We start from the raw sequence: 17,519 nt of genomic DNA on the forward strand, positions 1-17,519 counted from the left end.
GAAACAGTTTCCTTTAGTATGGTTAAAGCAGAGCTCAGAACCCAAGACAGAAAGTGGTCTTCAGAGATTCACTTTAGGTTTGGAGGTCTTCATTTTCTCTATTGATATACATATATATTTTTTAGCTATGTTGATAGAATATAAAATTTAACAGGAAATTTTGCCTGCATTTGTACTCAAACTGCACTCGAATGGATTAGCTAACAACCATAATTTTGGAATTGGTGTGTGAAGAAGAGACCACCACCTGAAACAAGACTCAGCATGGTGGGGTGGGGGGACGCGGGGAGTGAAGAGAGAGAACAAGAAGGCAGGCAGACAGGAGCGCAGTGAAGATCTACAGGTAGCTGCATAGATTTCATTGTCCAGGGACATTCCCCAAATCATATCTAAATAAACTACAAGCTGTAGGAGAAATTTCCAGACCAAGGGACAGGGGATTCCCTGGTGGCCCAGTGGTTAGGACTCCATATTTCCACCGCAGGGGGCACAGGTTTCATCCCCAGTCCCTGGTCAAGGAACTAAGATCTCCACGAGGCACACAGTATAAAACAAACAAACAAAACAAAACGCCAAAGGACAAAGAATAAAATGATCACAGGGTGCTTAGATTCTCCAAAATGATGAAGCGGCTGTTTGGTGGTAGATGACTTTCCTAACATAAGCAGTAAAAGAAGAGCTTACTCAAGAAATATGGGTTGAGTAGGCAAATGAAATCCATCCTCTTAAGCAAAGATAATCTATATATGTTTTAGCATTTAAAAGGTAGAATCACTGGACCTTTACAGGGAGTCTGATACTGTGCTAAACATCACACACATTTGCATACAAGTTGCTTAACTTTCGTCAACAGCCCTATGAGGTAGTTACTATGATACCCGCCACTTTCAAAGGGAGAAACTGAGGTAAAGAAGTCAACTAGCTTTCCTAAAGATAATGCCTAGTGTTAGCAATCTCACACCAGGGCCAACAAGCTTCCTTCCCACACCAACAAGCCATACCTCAAATGCCTGTGCAAGATGCACATTTTCTAGCACACTGCTTTCTTTGCATGTGCTATGTGTTTGGTAAAAACTGAATATTCCTCCTACAATTAAAGATGTTGCAGGCTTCTGTGAGAATACACCCATGAGAGTATTAGCTCCTTAAGTCATGATTAACCAAAAATCCCTCAGCAGGGATTAATTTATCAGATTAGCCTAGCAGAAAACTTGAATCTGAGGATTCAGGACAAAGGAAAAGGCATATTTCATCTAAGACACGAAGAAAGATAATGTTCATAGTATAAGACACTTCCTGCTAGGGCTCAATAATGGGATACTAGGAAGCTCTGACATCCAGTCGAGAAGTTGGTAATATGAATGTGCAAAACAGATGCTAACCCTCCCACATCCTTTATATTACTACAGGGTGACTCTGTCCATGGCTATAGGGCCACACATCTAACCAGACCGGAATCCAACCCCTTCTCAAGATTTGGGAGGCTCCAACATCAAGTCAATTCCTTTTCAGAAAATGAAGATTTAAGATGCATTAAAACAAGCGGCATCAGCCACGAAGAGGCATCAGCCACCAGTACTAGCTGGTGGAACATGCTGACTCGTCATAAGAGGAGCCTGGCAGACAACAGTCCATGGGGTTGCAAAGAGTCGGACTCGACTGAGCAACTGACTCACATCATGAGACAGGATGAATCCAAACTGCAGGGGGCACCAAAGAAGGAAAATCCTAGCATCACAAATGCCAGATCTACCAAGTTCTGAGGCCACGATGCTGGTAATTCTTTCCATGGCTTTGTGTTATGACCACTGCCATGGAAATGGTTGGCTCATAAGTCCACTATTTTTGTTATACTTGTTAAAATTGGGCTTTTATCACATACAACTAAAAGACAGAAGCAAAACTTCATCCTATCATACTTTTAGTTTGTTCTCTACTGTTTTCCCCAAGGCACTCATAAGTGACATTTACATGATTCTCACGCTTAGGTTATAAGTTCTACGTAGCCCATCGTACCACCAGAATTTAACTTATACTTGATTGGGAAATAAAATTCTACTGTGAGGTTTTTTTTGCAGTTAACCTACATTGGATTTTAGGGGAAGTGGCTTATCCAAAGTCACCCAGCCAGTTACAAGCAGAGCCAGAACTAGGATGGAAACATTGCTCATTTAATGCCGTCTCCCCAAGACACTACATCATCTCCAACAGATGTGTAAAGGTCAAAGGGTGTAATTAAATTTTTATCCCCATCTAAATGAATGCTTTTGACTAAGCCAGCATGCTTAAAAGGCAATGGTATTACATGACAGATTATACAAATGAGAGGCTCACACTATCTGTGCAACATTAAATGAGTAAAGGAAAAACCACTGCCTTTGGCTCAGAGAGCAGTTCACATCAGCTTAATTAAACATCAACAGGAAGACACGCAAATGTGTGAGCGCGCGCACACACACACTCCCCCTAAAACAATCGCGAGTCTCAATCTGAGGTTCATTATGCAGACAAACCAGCTGATTTGAAACAAAACTTCAAATGGTTTCTGTCAGAAAGGAAAGAAAAAGAACAAAAGGGAAAAGAGACAATGTATCTACATTTATGGAATATAAACTATGGTTGAAGCTCTCAGGTGGGGAAGCTACAAGCATCTCATTTTTAGCCTTGAAACTCACAGAGGACGATTTTGATTTTCACTGAGATTGTGCTGTAGGTAAGAAAGCTGACTTTGGTGAGACGGCTGGCTTGTATGTATCTCTAGAGCTTTCCTTCGGTTGGTTGTTTAAGGATTCAGATCTTTCAAGACAGTATCAAAGTTCTTTCGAAAGCGTGCATGCAATTGCTATCTGGAAGAGAACAAGCCTTCCTGCGAAAATTAAGTCCAATGATTTTATTTAAAATATGGATGATCATAGAAGGCAGAGTAGGGTGGGGATGGGACTGACGGGGGCAGAACCCTGATTGAAATTAAGATCCGAGCTCTAATAGTTGCAAGTAATCTATCTGGCTGAGGCTTCCCCGGTGGCTCAGTGGTAGACAATCTGCTAGCCAGTGCTGCAGATGCTGGTTCGATCCCTGGGTCAGGACGATACCTGGAGAAGGAAAGGGCACCCAACCCCAGTATTCTTGCCTGGAAAATTCCATGGACAGAGGAGCCTGGTGGGTTACAGTCCATGGGGTCAGAAAAGAGTCACACATGACTTAGCGACTAAACAACAATCTGTCTGCTAGACAGAAAGACACTGGGGAAATTTAGAATTATTATCTTTAATTAACATAAGTCCTTTGTTCTACAAACCTTTCCTTAATTCTAACCACCCCCCCCCTCTTTTATCCACACCCTCTTCTATAATCTCCTTACCACATAGCTTGGAAAGCCCAAGAATCTTTCCTAATGACTGAAATTGAACAACTCTTCCTTTCTTGGGAGGCAGGTAGAAAGAAGAGGCAATAAGAACTCCCTTCTATTTTCAGGAAAATGAAACCTCATTCCATCTCTACCTCCACCTCCACAGGGAGAAAAAAAAACAAAACACCAAAACACTTGGCTCACACCTTCCTGCTTCACCAACCCAATTTTTTCCTGTTTCAAGCACAAAAGTAATTACAGGCCCAGCTATAAATATCGAGTCTTTTACCTTGACAGAAAGCGGGAATGATACAAGGGTTTAATGGTATTATTTATTATCCACCTTGCACACATTATTTTCTGCCACTGTGGGAGCTTTGTGTTCATTTTCTTGCAAACGGTTATTTTCATATTAGCTTTACCCTGATGCTTTACTACTGAATTTGAATGTGTCTAGAACGCATTCTATTTTCCATCTGGAAGTCAGTAGAAAGGCCTTAAAACATCCCCATAAAATTGCTTAAGTATTATCTATCTCTAGATACAGAGAAAGTAAACTGCAGGCAGATCAAGCATTTCCTGGGTTGCCAGCCAGAATGCCTGTGATTCAACATCAGCTTCTTCACATTTTACTAGGGGGTGGGGAGCTGGCAGCAGCATGCTTAAAGCTGAGTTCAGTTCCCTCAGAACTTATCTATAGGTTCTTATTCAAATTAGAGAAAGCCTAAAGAATATCAATAGCAGAGGCACAATTTACTAAAACTGAAGCCCCAATATTTTGCCCTCCTGACACAAAGAGCCCACTCATTGGAAAAGACCCTGATGCTGGGAAAGCTTGAGGGCAGGAGGAGAAGGGGACGACAGAGGATGAGATGGCTGGATGGCATCACCGATTCAATGGACATGAGTTTGAGCAAGCTATGGGAGTTGGTGAAGGACAGGAAAGGCTGGTGTGCTGCAGTCCATGGGGTCACAAAGAGTCAGACACGACTGAACAAACACCACAAACTTTAGTAAGCACCAATTCAGGAAATGAGAATATTAAAGACCAAATGGTGAAGCCCATTAAGCAACAGAGTAAAGAAAACCAGTCTGGAGACCCCACTCCATTGTCCTCCAAAACCTAATTTGAAAGTCATTGCCTGGGCTCTCTGAGCCTAGAGAGCATTGAAGGGAAGAACCAGCTGGAGGGGTAGAGATCTGAGTTGTTTCCTGGGTCTTTCTAGCAAGTTGTGGGGTCATGGACAACTGACTTCACATCTCTGGACCTCCACTTCCTGACCTATGAAATTCTGCAACTCTACACAGCTTCAGTGAGTTCAGTGGGGGACGGAAGGGTTTGCTTTTGTCACCAAGACTGAAGCCAAGATCAAGAGACCCTAGGGCCTGACATTTAAATTCATTACTATCTCAAACTAAACTTTTAAACTGATGTTTCCAACAGGCTTGAAATCAGCACACATGGAGAAGGCAGAGAGGATGCCTGAAAACTTGGTTCGTCTGGAATCCTGGACTTTTCCCTGTATTCTTCTCTTGATAAGTCTTAAAATCTCCTGTCCTCTTGACCACAGTGTCCACCTTCTTCTTATACCCCCTTATCTCTCTACACCAGTATGGTAATGTTGTAAGAATTGCTTTTCTCTGATAAGCCTATTAGAATTTAAGGACAAAATGTTGAAGAGATTTTCTTCTGCTTAAGTTGTTCCCATAAAGGGTTCAACAGGATTAATCCTAAAGCACCTTGGAGACAGCAAAGTTTTTAGCAAGACCATATCCATTGATTTAAAACAAAATGTGACCTGTCAGCTGAAATCAGGCTCTTTGCCGGACCTGAGAAATACATCAGAAGAAAGTAGATGGTGATTTGGTGGATCCTCCTCGCTCACTATTTCCAAGTTAATTTATAGGACCAATTGAGTCTCTGGCCAGAAAGACTCCATTGAGAAAGTAAACAGAGGCCCTAGATGAAGATAAGTGACTTCAAGTTAAACATGGAGGAAGGTGATGTAGTATGTTAAATGAAACAGACTCACAGACTTAGAAAACTTATTGGGGGGGAAGGTAGGGGGCAGGTAAATTAGGAGGTTGGGATTAACATATACACAGAACTGTGTATAAAACATAATGAACAAGGACATACTGTTTAGCACAAGGAACTCTGCTCAGTACTTTGTAATAACCTATATGGTAAAAGAATCTGAATTGGATATTATGTATGTATATGTATAAATATATGTGTGAGTGTGTAAAACAAAACTCTGCTATATACCTGAAACTAACACACCATTATAAATCAATTATACTTCAATATAAAATAAAAATTATTTAATTAAAAAGCAAACCATGGAAGTCCAGGCTGCCCCAGTCTTCCTCTAAAAGGTGAGCTGAGAGCCAGGCACGAAGGGCTGGGGGCTTCTGACAACCATAATCCTGGCAGCGCGGCTGGAGCCCACATATTCCATAAGCCCAGAAGCATCCTTTCCACTGAACCACGAGCCCCTAAGCTCAAAGCGGAAAGCAGCTTCTAAAAACAACAGGACCATCTAGGGAACTGCATTTCCAACACTGGGAGACTTTGAAAACAACTTGATTTTTTCCAAAACTTTGCTCATTAGTAACGAACTTTCCAAAAGAAACAGTTCCATATACGGCTTTATGGTTTGAGGCATAAGCTTTCCTAAAGTGGACAGGCGTGACTGGCATCACTGTGAAAGACAGGGTCCAGGGCAGGGGGCGGGGCTTAGAGGTGAGCAACTTATCCGGTCCAGGGGGTTTTGCTGTCTTCCTCCTCCTGGACCAGTTGCGAGCCCAGCATCCTCCACGCTTGACTGCCTCCTTCCTATATGCATCTGGGGTTTGTCAAATACCGTCCTGAATTAAAAGTGCTACAATCCTCTGTGAAGATGGGCTGCAAGCCTGAACCTGGGCCAAAAACACTGAGGTCACCCTCATGATAGTTACTGTCAGCTTACCCAGAAGAACTTTCTTCTCTCTTCAAGAATAAAGACAGTGATTCATGAAAATGATACACTCATTTGGCAGCAGGACAACAGCATCTGAAGCCAAAAGTAGATTTCAGTGCTGGCCTTTGAATTTCCCTCCACCAGCACATCCACCAAACTCAGTCCACTGAATCAGCAACACCGAAAACTGAATTCCACGCATCTCCAGGGATATAACGTGTGAGGGAAGGCCACAGATGACTGGAACACCCCCAGAGGCTCTTCAACACATGCTACTATACGGTGGCTATTTTAGCAGGCAAGCACAGAAAGCGTGTATTGTCAATTACGCCTTCCCTCCCATCCCTAAGTGATACTATGAACAAATAGCTAAAACTTGAGTCCATAGAGGCTGGGTTGTGGGCTATCACATTTACAGTCACACTATAGTTTTGGATGAGTTCCCCAACCATCTGTATTCCTCTAGATCCCAAGCAAAAAGATGGCCCTATTAGCTATGCCTGAAATGCTAACTTTTCAGAGTTTTTCATTTTACTGGAGTGGAGCTGATTTACAATGATGTGTTAGTTTAGGTGGTACAGCAAAGTGGTTCAGTTACACAAATGAATATATTTATTCTTTAGTAGATTCTTTTCTCTTGTAGGTTATCACAGAACACTGAGTGGACTTGCCTGTGCTAATCCATGTGTCCTTCTTGCTTATCTGTCTATAGTGGAGTCTGCATGTTCATCCCAAGCACCTGATTTATCCCTCCCTTAACCCAGATTTACCCTTTGGTAACCATGTTTGTTTTCCATATCTGTATGTCTCTTTCTGCTTTGTAAATAATTTCATTTGCATCATTTAAAAAATAAGATTCCACATGTGAGTGACATCATATGATATTTGTCTTTGTCTTACTTACTTTACCCAGCATGATAATCTCTAGGTCCATCCAAGTTGCTACAAACAGCATTATTTCATTCCTTTTTACGGCTAAGCAATATTCTGTCACACATACACAGCACATCTTCTTGAGAATAGTAGGTGGGCTTTAGCTTGCTTTCAGGTCTTGCCTATTATAGATAGTGCTGCCATGAACACTGGGGTGCATGCATCTTTTCAGATTATGGTTTTCTCTGGATATATGCCCAGGAGTGGGATTGCTGGGTCATATGGTAGTTCTAGTTTTAATTTGTTAAGGAACCTCCATACTGCTCTCCATAGTGACTGTACCACTTTACATTCCTTCTAACAGTATAGGAAGATCTCCTTTTCCCCATACCCTCTCCAACATTTATTGTTTGTTGACTTTTTGATGATGGCCTTTCAGACTGGTGTGAGGTGATACCTCACGACAGCTAAATGTTTTTTGTTCCTTTGGCTTAAGGCCCTCTGTAGTCCTTTCCGACACAAATCTGTTTACAGAGAAATAGAACATATTAAGATCTAGACCATTGTGTGCCTTTTAGAAGCAAATCAGACCTTATTCATTTACAGCTCCCTAGAGGCCAGCGCAAAGTAGGTATGCAGTAAGTGATGGTGAAATAAATAGAAAGGGTAAGTCTACACCATTACACAGTTCAACAAATTTGCTTGGTCAGCCAAGCAGATCACTCAAAGGAAAGGAATTAAGAGGAATCAGTCTGATGGGATTAAAGAGGAGTGGGAAATGGCGCCCCCTAGAGGAGAAGTCAGGTAGGTGCAGACAGTGGGCCTGAAAGGAGGGGAAGCTAGGATGGCCTGGAGACCCCAGTTCCCTGCTTATGTGTGCGGGTGCATGCTCAGATGCTTCAGTCCTGTCTCTTAGCGACCCTGGGAGTGTAGCCCACCAGGCTCCTCTGTCCATGGGATTTTCCAGGCAATATCAGTGCAGTACCTTGTCATTTCCTTCTCCAAGGCATCTTCCAGACGCAGGGATGGAACCCCCGTGTCCTGCACTGGCAGGCAGGTTCTTTACCACTGAGCCACAGGGGAACCCGCTGAAAGCGAAAGTGTCAGTTGCTCGGTTGTGTCAGACTCTTTGGGACCTCACCCGCCAGGCTCCTCTGCTCATGGGATTCTCCAGGCAAGAACACTGGAGTGGGTGGCCATTCCCTTCTCCAGGGGATCTTTCCAACCCAGGGGTCGAACCCAGGTCTCCCACACTGCAGGCGGACTCTTTACCATCTGAGCCCCCAGGGACGAGCCGGGAAGCCCCCTAGGGCAGGGGAATAGCACAGCAGAGAGTCCTGTGCGTGAGGGTAAAAAGAATTTGCTGGTATACCTCTATTTTACCACAGGATAAAAGGCATCCTGTAAAGCAGGGGTCCCTAACTTCAGGGGTCTAAAGCCCGACAGTCTGAGGTGGAACTGATGTAATAATAGTAGAAATAAAGTGCACAAGAAATGTTACGTGTTTGAGTCATCTGGAAACCACCGCCCCATCCCTTTCCCCAGTCCATGGGAAAAAAACGTCTTCCATGAAACTGGTCCCTGGTGCCAAAAATGCTGGAGAAGGCTGCTGTAAAGAACTATCACACCTTGCGCAGAAGTATCTTCTTTTACAAAATTTCTTCCAGACATAGCATGAATTCAGGCAATTGTGTGACTGACAACGTAGTTAAGAAAACAAAAACAAAAACACTTTGGGATATCTGTGTAACCTTCTTCTGGTCCAGCAATTCCATGTGATGGGGCAACCTCCAGAAGGTCTGCAGGAGACCCTGCCCTCCCTCTCTGCTGTCTCAGAAAGCAATGAGGTCACTCTTCTGCAATGAAAACGGACTTCATTATCGCACATTTCTTTTCATTTCTCTGCCCTTCACATAAGACAGAGCTGCAAACATTTCCATATGAGAGAAACAATAATGAAAATTCAAGGTTCAGCAAGGTCACCCAAAGTATTCCAAAACTTTTGAGAATACCAATTTTTCATGAGTCCTTTCCATGATATATATTTTTTTAAAAAAGACTTTGGAGAGCTCACCTGATTGCAGGGCTTAGAAACACCTATGAGAAGAACCTATCTCCTCGGCCATCATTCTGATAGATATTTACTGTGGGTTTCCTTCCATTTAGCTCCATACAATTCCTTCCTCTTGCAAGATATTGAGCTTAGAAATAGGTTTCAAGTTTATACCATAATCCTGAGCTAGAGGCTGCTGAAGAATAATTTCTGTTGTTTTTGTCTGGATTTGCCTAGGTCAATAGAATGCAGTCTTTCACAGATGATTTATTGAGTCTAATCATGATTGATCCTGAAGCATAAATGATAACACTCACTAACAACAAATGCTGATGAAAAAAGGCCAACATGTTCTCTTTTACTTGGCAAAGAAGAAAGCAGTCAGCAAAGGGAGTTGATTCTATTTTCAGGGTTAAGAGAGTAGAACCCACATAACCCACTGCTTGAGGAAAAGACTGAGGATCGACTCTGCACCAGGAGGTCAGTGTTGGAGGCCAGATTCTTCTTTTTAAGTGTCTTATGGCAGAGCCTGCCTATTTGTTACCATAAGTGGGCAGTTCTTTAACTTGTACTGTGTTTGTGACACAAAATTAGATTTGAAGGTTAGATCCCTGCCCTTCAGGAGATCAGCATTTAATTCTAGAGACAATGAGTGTGATAACAGGACCAACAGCCGATTCGTAGCTTGGTACTGCTTTAAAGCTGTCAGGGAATATGATATTTCGTCTCCCACTGGGGAGTGCTTACGTTGTGTGTGGAGATTTAGCCAACACAGAGGGACACTTGTGTGGGAAATCGCTGGGCTTCCTGACTTAATCATTTGGAAGTCTCCCACTTGCTTGGAAATCCCTCCAGTGAAATCTCTTCTATCCTGGAATTTGGAATTTCCCCTCCTGCCTCTCTGTAGGTGTTACTCCAACATGACTGCCTTGGTCAATCCCAAGATATATTGACTAAATTAAAAGATACAGAACCCTTCTTTGCTGTTACCAGAGATTTGACATCAGATAGAAAAGTCTAGAATATCAGACAGAAAGTTAGGTTTGTCAGGGACATTCAAAGACTTGTAGGAAAAATACTCACAATTTATATTTCTCCTCTAAATTCTTTAGAACCCAATGCCTGCAGAACGGGAGGCTGTGCTTTAGTGGCTAAGTCGTGTCCAGCTCTTGCGACCCCATGGACTGTAGCCTGCCAGGTTCCTCTGTTCATGGGATTCTCCAGGCAAGAATACTGGAGTGGGTTGCCATTCCCTTCTCCAGGGGATCTTCCCTGACCCAGGAATCAAACCCAGGTCTCCTGCATTGCAGGAAGATTCTTTACCAAATGAGCTATGAGGGAAGGGGAGGCTACTTGCAATCTAACTAGATATCTATTTTTATTCCCATTTCCATAAGCCCACAGCAGCCTATAATCCAGGGGTCCCCAATGTCTGGGCCATGGACTGGCCCTTCCTGTCAGATCAGTGGTGGCATTAGATTAGAAATAAAATGTACAATAAATATAATGTGTTCGAATCATCCCCAAACCATCCCCTCCCAGGTCTTTGGAAAAACTGTCTTCCATAAAACTGGTCCCTGATACCAAAAAGATTAGAGACCTCTGGACATAAATCAGAGCAAGGCAATGGTGATTGGAGGATCAGTTCTATTCCTAAAGTGCCACAAATCATCAAATCCTAGGCTCTATTTGCTTCTGATGGACAATTTTTAAACTTCGGACAGTATTTACGGGGTACTCCATCTTTTTCGGTTTCTTCACAATCAAACACACATCTGAGCAACTGTGACCGAGGAGTGCCATGTCCCTTTTCCTTTCTGTTCAGAGCACAGGGTCAGGCACATCTGTGACTCCCTGGGGCCACATGACTGCGATCTGTTCAAAGAATGTCTGTAAAAGTGATATGTGCCACACCAGCCCTTCCCCCCAAATTCTCCTATGTGATCTCCACCTGTTCTTCACCCCTCATCTGCCAGATGGAGGCAGGAGATCTGATGGAGACTGTGAGGCTTCAGATATGCAGGGCCACAAGAAGAAATATCACCGTATGGAATAGAGAGCTACCCACAGCTTCCGATTCGGCTGTAACGTGAGCACCTGAGAACCTCTACTACACTGATTACACTGCTGAGATTTTTTTTGCCACAGTAGTCAGCATGGCTTGGTTATCACGTGTGTGCTTAGTCGCTCAATCGTTTCTGACTCTTTCGCAAGCCCAGGGACTGTAGCCCACCAGGCTCCTCTGTCCATGGGATTCTCCAGGCAAGAATACTGGAGTGAGTTGCCATTCTTTTCTCCAAGGGATGACTACCATACTGACCTAAGTCAGATGAACATCCAATTAAAGCTAACATTCATCATTTTTGTCAAATCTAATTTCTTCTGTAATTATCAAAGTGTATGAGACTTTTATATCTTACCACTGGTGTGAGTATCGACCTCCAGTTTCCCACTCATTCTTGTAAAATAAGCATGTCTTAATATTCACAGAACTGAATAAACATTTTTCCACATGCAAAGTTGTCTAAATCAAACTATTGGCTAACAGCAATATCTTTAATTTTTTTTTCAGTGATAAATAAAAATCTAAAGTTGGCATACATTAGGAGTTTAATTTGCTGTCAGTTTATAAACAATGTAGGTGGTCAACAGTTAAGCATAAGAATGGGACTTCCCTGGCAGTCCAGCAGTTGAGACTTCATGCTTCCAATTCAGGAAGCTCAGGTTCAATCCCTGGAGGGGAACTAAGATTCCACATGCTGTGCTATGTGGCCAAAAGTTTAAAAAACAACAAAAAAATAACTATGCATAATAATAGACTACCTGTAGTGACTGCTTCGGCCTGACCTTGAACAGGAGGGGCGGCCCTGAGAAGACACCCTTCCTCCAAGGTAAGGAGCAGCGGCTGCGCTTTGCTGGAGCAGCCGTGAAGAGATACCCCACATCCAGGGCGAGAGAAACCCAAGTAAGACGGTAGGTGTTGCGAGAGGGCATCAGAGGGCAGACACACTGAGACCATAATCACAGACAGCTAGCCAATCTGATCACAGGACCACAGCCTTGTCTAACTCAATGAAACTAAGCCATGCCGTGTGGGGCCACCCAAGATGGACGGGTCATGGTGGAGAGGTCTGGCAAAATGTGGTCCACTGGAGAAGGGAATGGCAAACCACTTCAGTATTCTTGCCTTGAGAACCTCATGAACAGTATGAAAAGGCAAAATGATAGGATACTGAAAGAGGAACTCCCCAGGTCGGTAGGTACCAAAAATGCTACAGGAGATCAGTGGAGAAATAACTCCAGAAAGGATGAAGGGATGGAGCCAAAGCAAAAACAAGACCCAGTTGTGGATGTGACTGGTGATAGAAGCAAGGTCCGATGCTGTAAAGAGCAATATTGCATAGGAACCTGGAATGTTAGGTCAATGAATCAAGGCAAATTGGAAGTGGTCAGACAGGAGATGGCAAGAGTGAATGTCAACATTCTAGGAATCAGCGAACTAAAATGGACTGGAATGGGTGAATTTAACTCAGATGACCATTATATCTACTCCTGTGGGCAGGAATCCCTTAGAAGAAATGCAGTAGCCATCATGGTCAACAAGAGAGTCCGAAATGCAGTACTTGGATGCAATCTCAAGAACGACAGAATGATCTCTGTTCCTTTCCAAGGCAAACCATTCAATATCACGGTAATCCAAGCCTATGCCCCAACCACTAACACAGAAGAAGCTGAAGTTCAATGGTTTTATGAAGACCTACAGGATCTTTTAGAACTAACACCCAAAAAAGATGTCCTTTTCATTGTAGGGGACTGGAATGCAAAAGTAGGAAGTCAAGAAACACCTGGAGTGACAGGCAAATCTGGCCCTGGAGTACGGAATGAAGCAGGGCAAAGGCTAATAGAGTTTTGCCAAGAGAACGCACTGGTCATAGCAAACAGCCTCTTCCAACAACACAAGAGAAGACTCTACACATGGACATCACCAGATGGTCAACACCGAAATCAGATTGATTATATTCTTTGCAGCCAAAGATGAAGAAGCTTTATACAGTCAGCAAAAACAAGACCGGGAGCTGACTGTGGCTCAGATCATGAACTCCTTATTGCCAAATTCAGACTTAAATTGAAGAAAGTAGGGGAAACCACTAGACTACTCAGGTATGACCTAAATCAAATCCCTTATGACTATACAGTGGAAGTGAGAAATAGATTTAAGGGACTAGATCTGATAGACAGAGTGCCTGATGAACTATGGATGGAGGTTCGTGACATTGTACAGGAGACAGGGATCAATACCATCCTCATGGAAAAGAAATACAAAAAGGCAAAAGGGCTGTCTGAGGAGGCCTTACAAATAGCTGTGAAAAGAAGAGAAGTGAAAAGCAAAGGAGAAAAGGAAAGATATTCCCATTTGAATACAGAGTTCCAAAGAATAGCAGGAGAGATAAAAAAGCCTTCTTCAGTGATCAATGCAAAGAAATAGAGGAAAACAACAGAATGGGAAAGACTAGAGATCTCTTCAATAAAATTAGAGATATCAAGGGGACATTTCATGCAAAGATGGGTTCGATAAAGGACAGAAACAGTATGGACCTAACAGAAGCAGATGATATTAAGAAGAGGTGGCAAGAATACACAGAAGAACTGTACAAAAAAGATCTTCATGACCCAGATAATCACGATGGTGTAATCACTCACCTAGAGCCAGATATCCTGGAATGTGAAGTCAAGTGGGCCTTAGAAAGCATCACTATGAACAAAGTTAGTGGAGGTGATGGAATTCCAGTTGAGCTATTTCAAATCCTGAAAGATGATGCTGTGAAAGTGCTGCACTCAATATGCCAGCAAATTTGGAAAACTCAGCAGTGGCCACAGGACTGGAAAAGGTCCGTTTTCATTCCAATCCCAAAGAAAGGCAATCCCAAAGAATGCTCAAACTACCACACAATTGCACTCATCTCACACGCTAGTAAAGTAATACTCAAAATTCTCCATGCCAGGCTTCAGCAATACGTGAACTGTGAATTTCCAGATGTTCAAGCTGGTTTTAGAAAGGCAGAGGAACCAGAGATCAAATTGCCAACATCCACTGGATCATCAAAAAAGCAAGAGAATTCCAGAAAAACATCTATTTCTGCTTTATTGACTATGCCAAAGCCTTTGACTGCGTGGATCACAATAAACTGTGGAAAATTCTGAAAGAGATGGGAATACCAGACCACCTGACCTGCCTCTTGAGAAACCTGTATGCAGGTCAGGAAGCAACAGTTAGAACTAGACATGGAACAACAGACTGGTTCCAAATAGGAAAAGAAGTACATTAAGGCTGTATATTGTCACCCTGCTTATTTAACTTATATGCAGAGTACATCATGAGAACGTACATCATGTGCTGCGCTGGAAGAAGCACAAGCTGGAATCAAGATTGCTGGGAGAAATATTAATAACCTCCGATATGCAGATGACAGCACCCTTATGGCAGAAAGTGAAGAGGAACTAAAACGCTTCTTGATGAAAGTGAAAGAGGAGGGTGAAAAATTTGGCTTAAAGTTCAACATTCAGAAAACTAAGATCATGGCATCTGGTCCCATCACTTCATGGGAAATACATGGGGAAACAGTGGAAACGGTGTCAGACTTTATTTTTTGGCGCTCCAAAATCACTGCAGATGGTGATTGCAGCCATGAAATTAAAAGACGCTTACTCCGGAAGTGGGGAGCCAGCGCGGCCGCGAGAGGCTTTTCTGCGCACGCGCGGCCTGGCCCGCCAGGGGCGGGGCCACGGCGCTTGTAGCGGGCCCCCCGGGGTTTTGTGACACTCCGGTGCGCCGAGAAGGGGAGGGGACAGCTCGCGCCCCGCCTGGCCTCTTCCGCCGCCGCCGTGGGAATGGAAACATCTACCCCACGTACCGGAAGCCAGCTCGCGCAGACGGTGGCGCGCCAGTCTGCGTCCTCCCGCGGCGAAGCCCCGCGGGTGTCATCGCGAGACGAGCTCGCAGAAATGGCCGCCGCCAGTCAAGGAAACTTTGAGGGAAAGTTTGAGTCACTGGACCTTGCAGAACTTGCTAAAAAGCAGTCATGGTGGCGCACGCTGTTTGGGCAAGAATCTGGGCCTTCAGCCGAAAAGTATAGTGTGGCAACCCAGCTGTTAATTGGAGGTGTCACTGGATGGTGCACGGGTTTCATATTCCAGAAGGTTGGAAAACTGGCTGCAACGGCTGTGGGAGGTGGATTTTTTCTGCTTCAGCTTGCAAACCATACTGGCTACATCAAAGTGGACTGGCAGCGTGTAGAGAAAGACATGAAGAAGGCCAAAGAACAGCTGAAGATCCGCAAGAGCAACCAGATACCTACAGAGGTCAAGAGCAAAGCAGAGGAGGTGGTGTTGTTTGTGAAGAAGAACGTTCTAGTGACTGGTGGCTTTTTCGGAGGCTTTCTGCTGGGCATGGCGTCCTAGAGGGGATGACTTCACCACCATTAGTCCTAGCTTTTTGCCAACCAGCAGCCTCTTCCCTCCACCCTAGGACAGCAGACTCCTCCTCCTCTTCCTCCTCCCTGCCATGGCGTATCTGAGTGGCTTCTGTAGGCATCTGTTGATTCAAATTGGGAACGGCCCCTCTGTGAGCTTGACGGCAATGGAAGAGACCGTAGACTTTAGCACTTACCTAGCACACTCCCCCGGGACTAATCTGTAGGTCAGCAAGTACATTCCTTTCTGTGTAAGATACTTAGCAGAACATAGGACAAGATGACAACGCCAAGTGGATCTTCAAAGGTTGCCCCACACTTGATTTGGAAAAGACATCGCAAGCATATAAGATACCTCATTAAGTTTTGCATGGAAAGGAACTGAATACACTAGCCTTTAAGCATGAAGGATTTTGCAATTGTGGTGTCTACTTTCTATTTTAGTAGATTTGAGATTACAGAAAGAGAACTACTCTTAGTGTGCGATAGTTGAAAAATCCGAATATGAAATGACCTTGTCCTAAAGTGACATACGATGAGCTGAAGCTGTGTTTGGTGGGAAGGCCTTTGGGGAAACCAAGCAGCTGATAACATTTAGGATGGTCAGACTTAGTGAATCATTTAAAGGCATTCAGATATTATCTAGGGATGTTTTCCACCACACAGGGTAATGTATTCCATGGCTGTTTCCAAAGGTTTATTGATAGTAAAATAAGTGACTTTAGGTGTAAGAGGGGAGAAGCTCTTGGGTGTTTAATAGAAAGGATTTAAAGCTTTGAACTTTTGTTTACTTCTGGTCAAAACGTCAGGGGTAGCCCGTAGCTCCTCTGTGTCAATTCTATTTCTTTATCCAGAGTTTTAAAATGGTGGCATTTCCAAGCATTAAAAATTTAGAACAGTAGCATCAAAGGTATCTACTGTCTCATGATGACCCCAATTCTTTGAACTTATCTTTAGAATTCAAGTTTATACACACAGCCATCCTTAGAAACAAGTCATTTTTCTGTAATGGCCTTTTACCATATCTGGAATATCCAGTGCAGAAAGGCAAGGCTGTGTCTTCACCATTGTATACATGGAGTCAAGCACTTAGTAGATACTCAGTCTGTTGAATATATGAGTAATGAGGTCATAGAAAAGTATGTGGAAAATGGAGTGATCAGCAGGATTTTTGAGACTTGAGTTCTGAGAATGCTGAAAACTTGGAATTCTTAACCTTGTAGGTGATCCCTTGCAAAATGTATGTTTTCAATGCCCTCCTTTTAAAATGTTTGCCTTTTAACTTGAATTTGGAAATTGTAGCTACTAGCGGATGTGTGGAATTTTTTAGAATTCATCCGTTTGCATTTTTCTCCTTATTGTAATATTTTAAGGCAACATTAAGTAGTTTTGCTAGTAACGTGGATTATATACAAATCATAATGGTATGAGCCACATTGTCCTATATTTTTGTATAAGAACTCAAAATTTTTCACTTTTTCTTATGCTCAGACATATGTAAACATACAAATGTTCAAATATATATGAAAGTACAGTGACCCCCATGGACCCACCACCCACCTATAATGATCATCAAAATATAGGTTGCTTTATCAGTGGCTTTGAAACAAAAATAAATAAATAAATAAAATAAAAGACGCTCACTCCTTGGAAGAAAAGTTATGACCAACCCAGACAGCATATTAAAAAGCAGAGACATTACTTGGCCAACAAACGTCCGTCTAGTCAAGGCTATGATTTTTGCAGTGGTCATGTATGGATGTGAGAGTTAGACTGTGAAGAAAGCTGAGCACCAAAAAATTGATGCTTTT

The 17,519-nt window shown here is 43.1% G+C and overlaps 2 protein-coding genes across 4 annotated transcripts in view; one reads left to right on the forward strand and one right to left on the reverse strand.

Annotated features, from left to right (window-relative positions):
* DCC (DCC netrin 1 receptor) overlaps positions 1-17,519 on the reverse strand; it is a 1,226,177-nt gene that overhangs the window by 1,079,222 nt on the left and 129,436 nt on the right. The window lies entirely within an intron of this gene.
* LOC110144938 (FUN14 domain-containing protein 2) lies at positions 15,113-16,116 on the forward strand. Its single transcript, XM_020905082.2, has one exon. The coding sequence runs from the start codon at positions 15,128-15,130 to the stop codon at positions 15,695-15,697; it is 570 nt and encodes a 189-aa protein (XP_020760741.2). The 5' UTR covers positions 15,113-15,127; the 3' UTR covers positions 15,698-16,116.

This window comes from Odocoileus virginianus, chromosome 22 (genome assembly GCF_023699985.2).
Source record: "Odocoileus virginianus isolate 20LAN1187 ecotype Illinois chromosome 22, Ovbor_1.2, whole genome shotgun sequence".
NCBI classification, from domain to species: domain Eukaryota; kingdom Metazoa; phylum Chordata; class Mammalia; order Artiodactyla; family Cervidae; genus Odocoileus; species Odocoileus virginianus.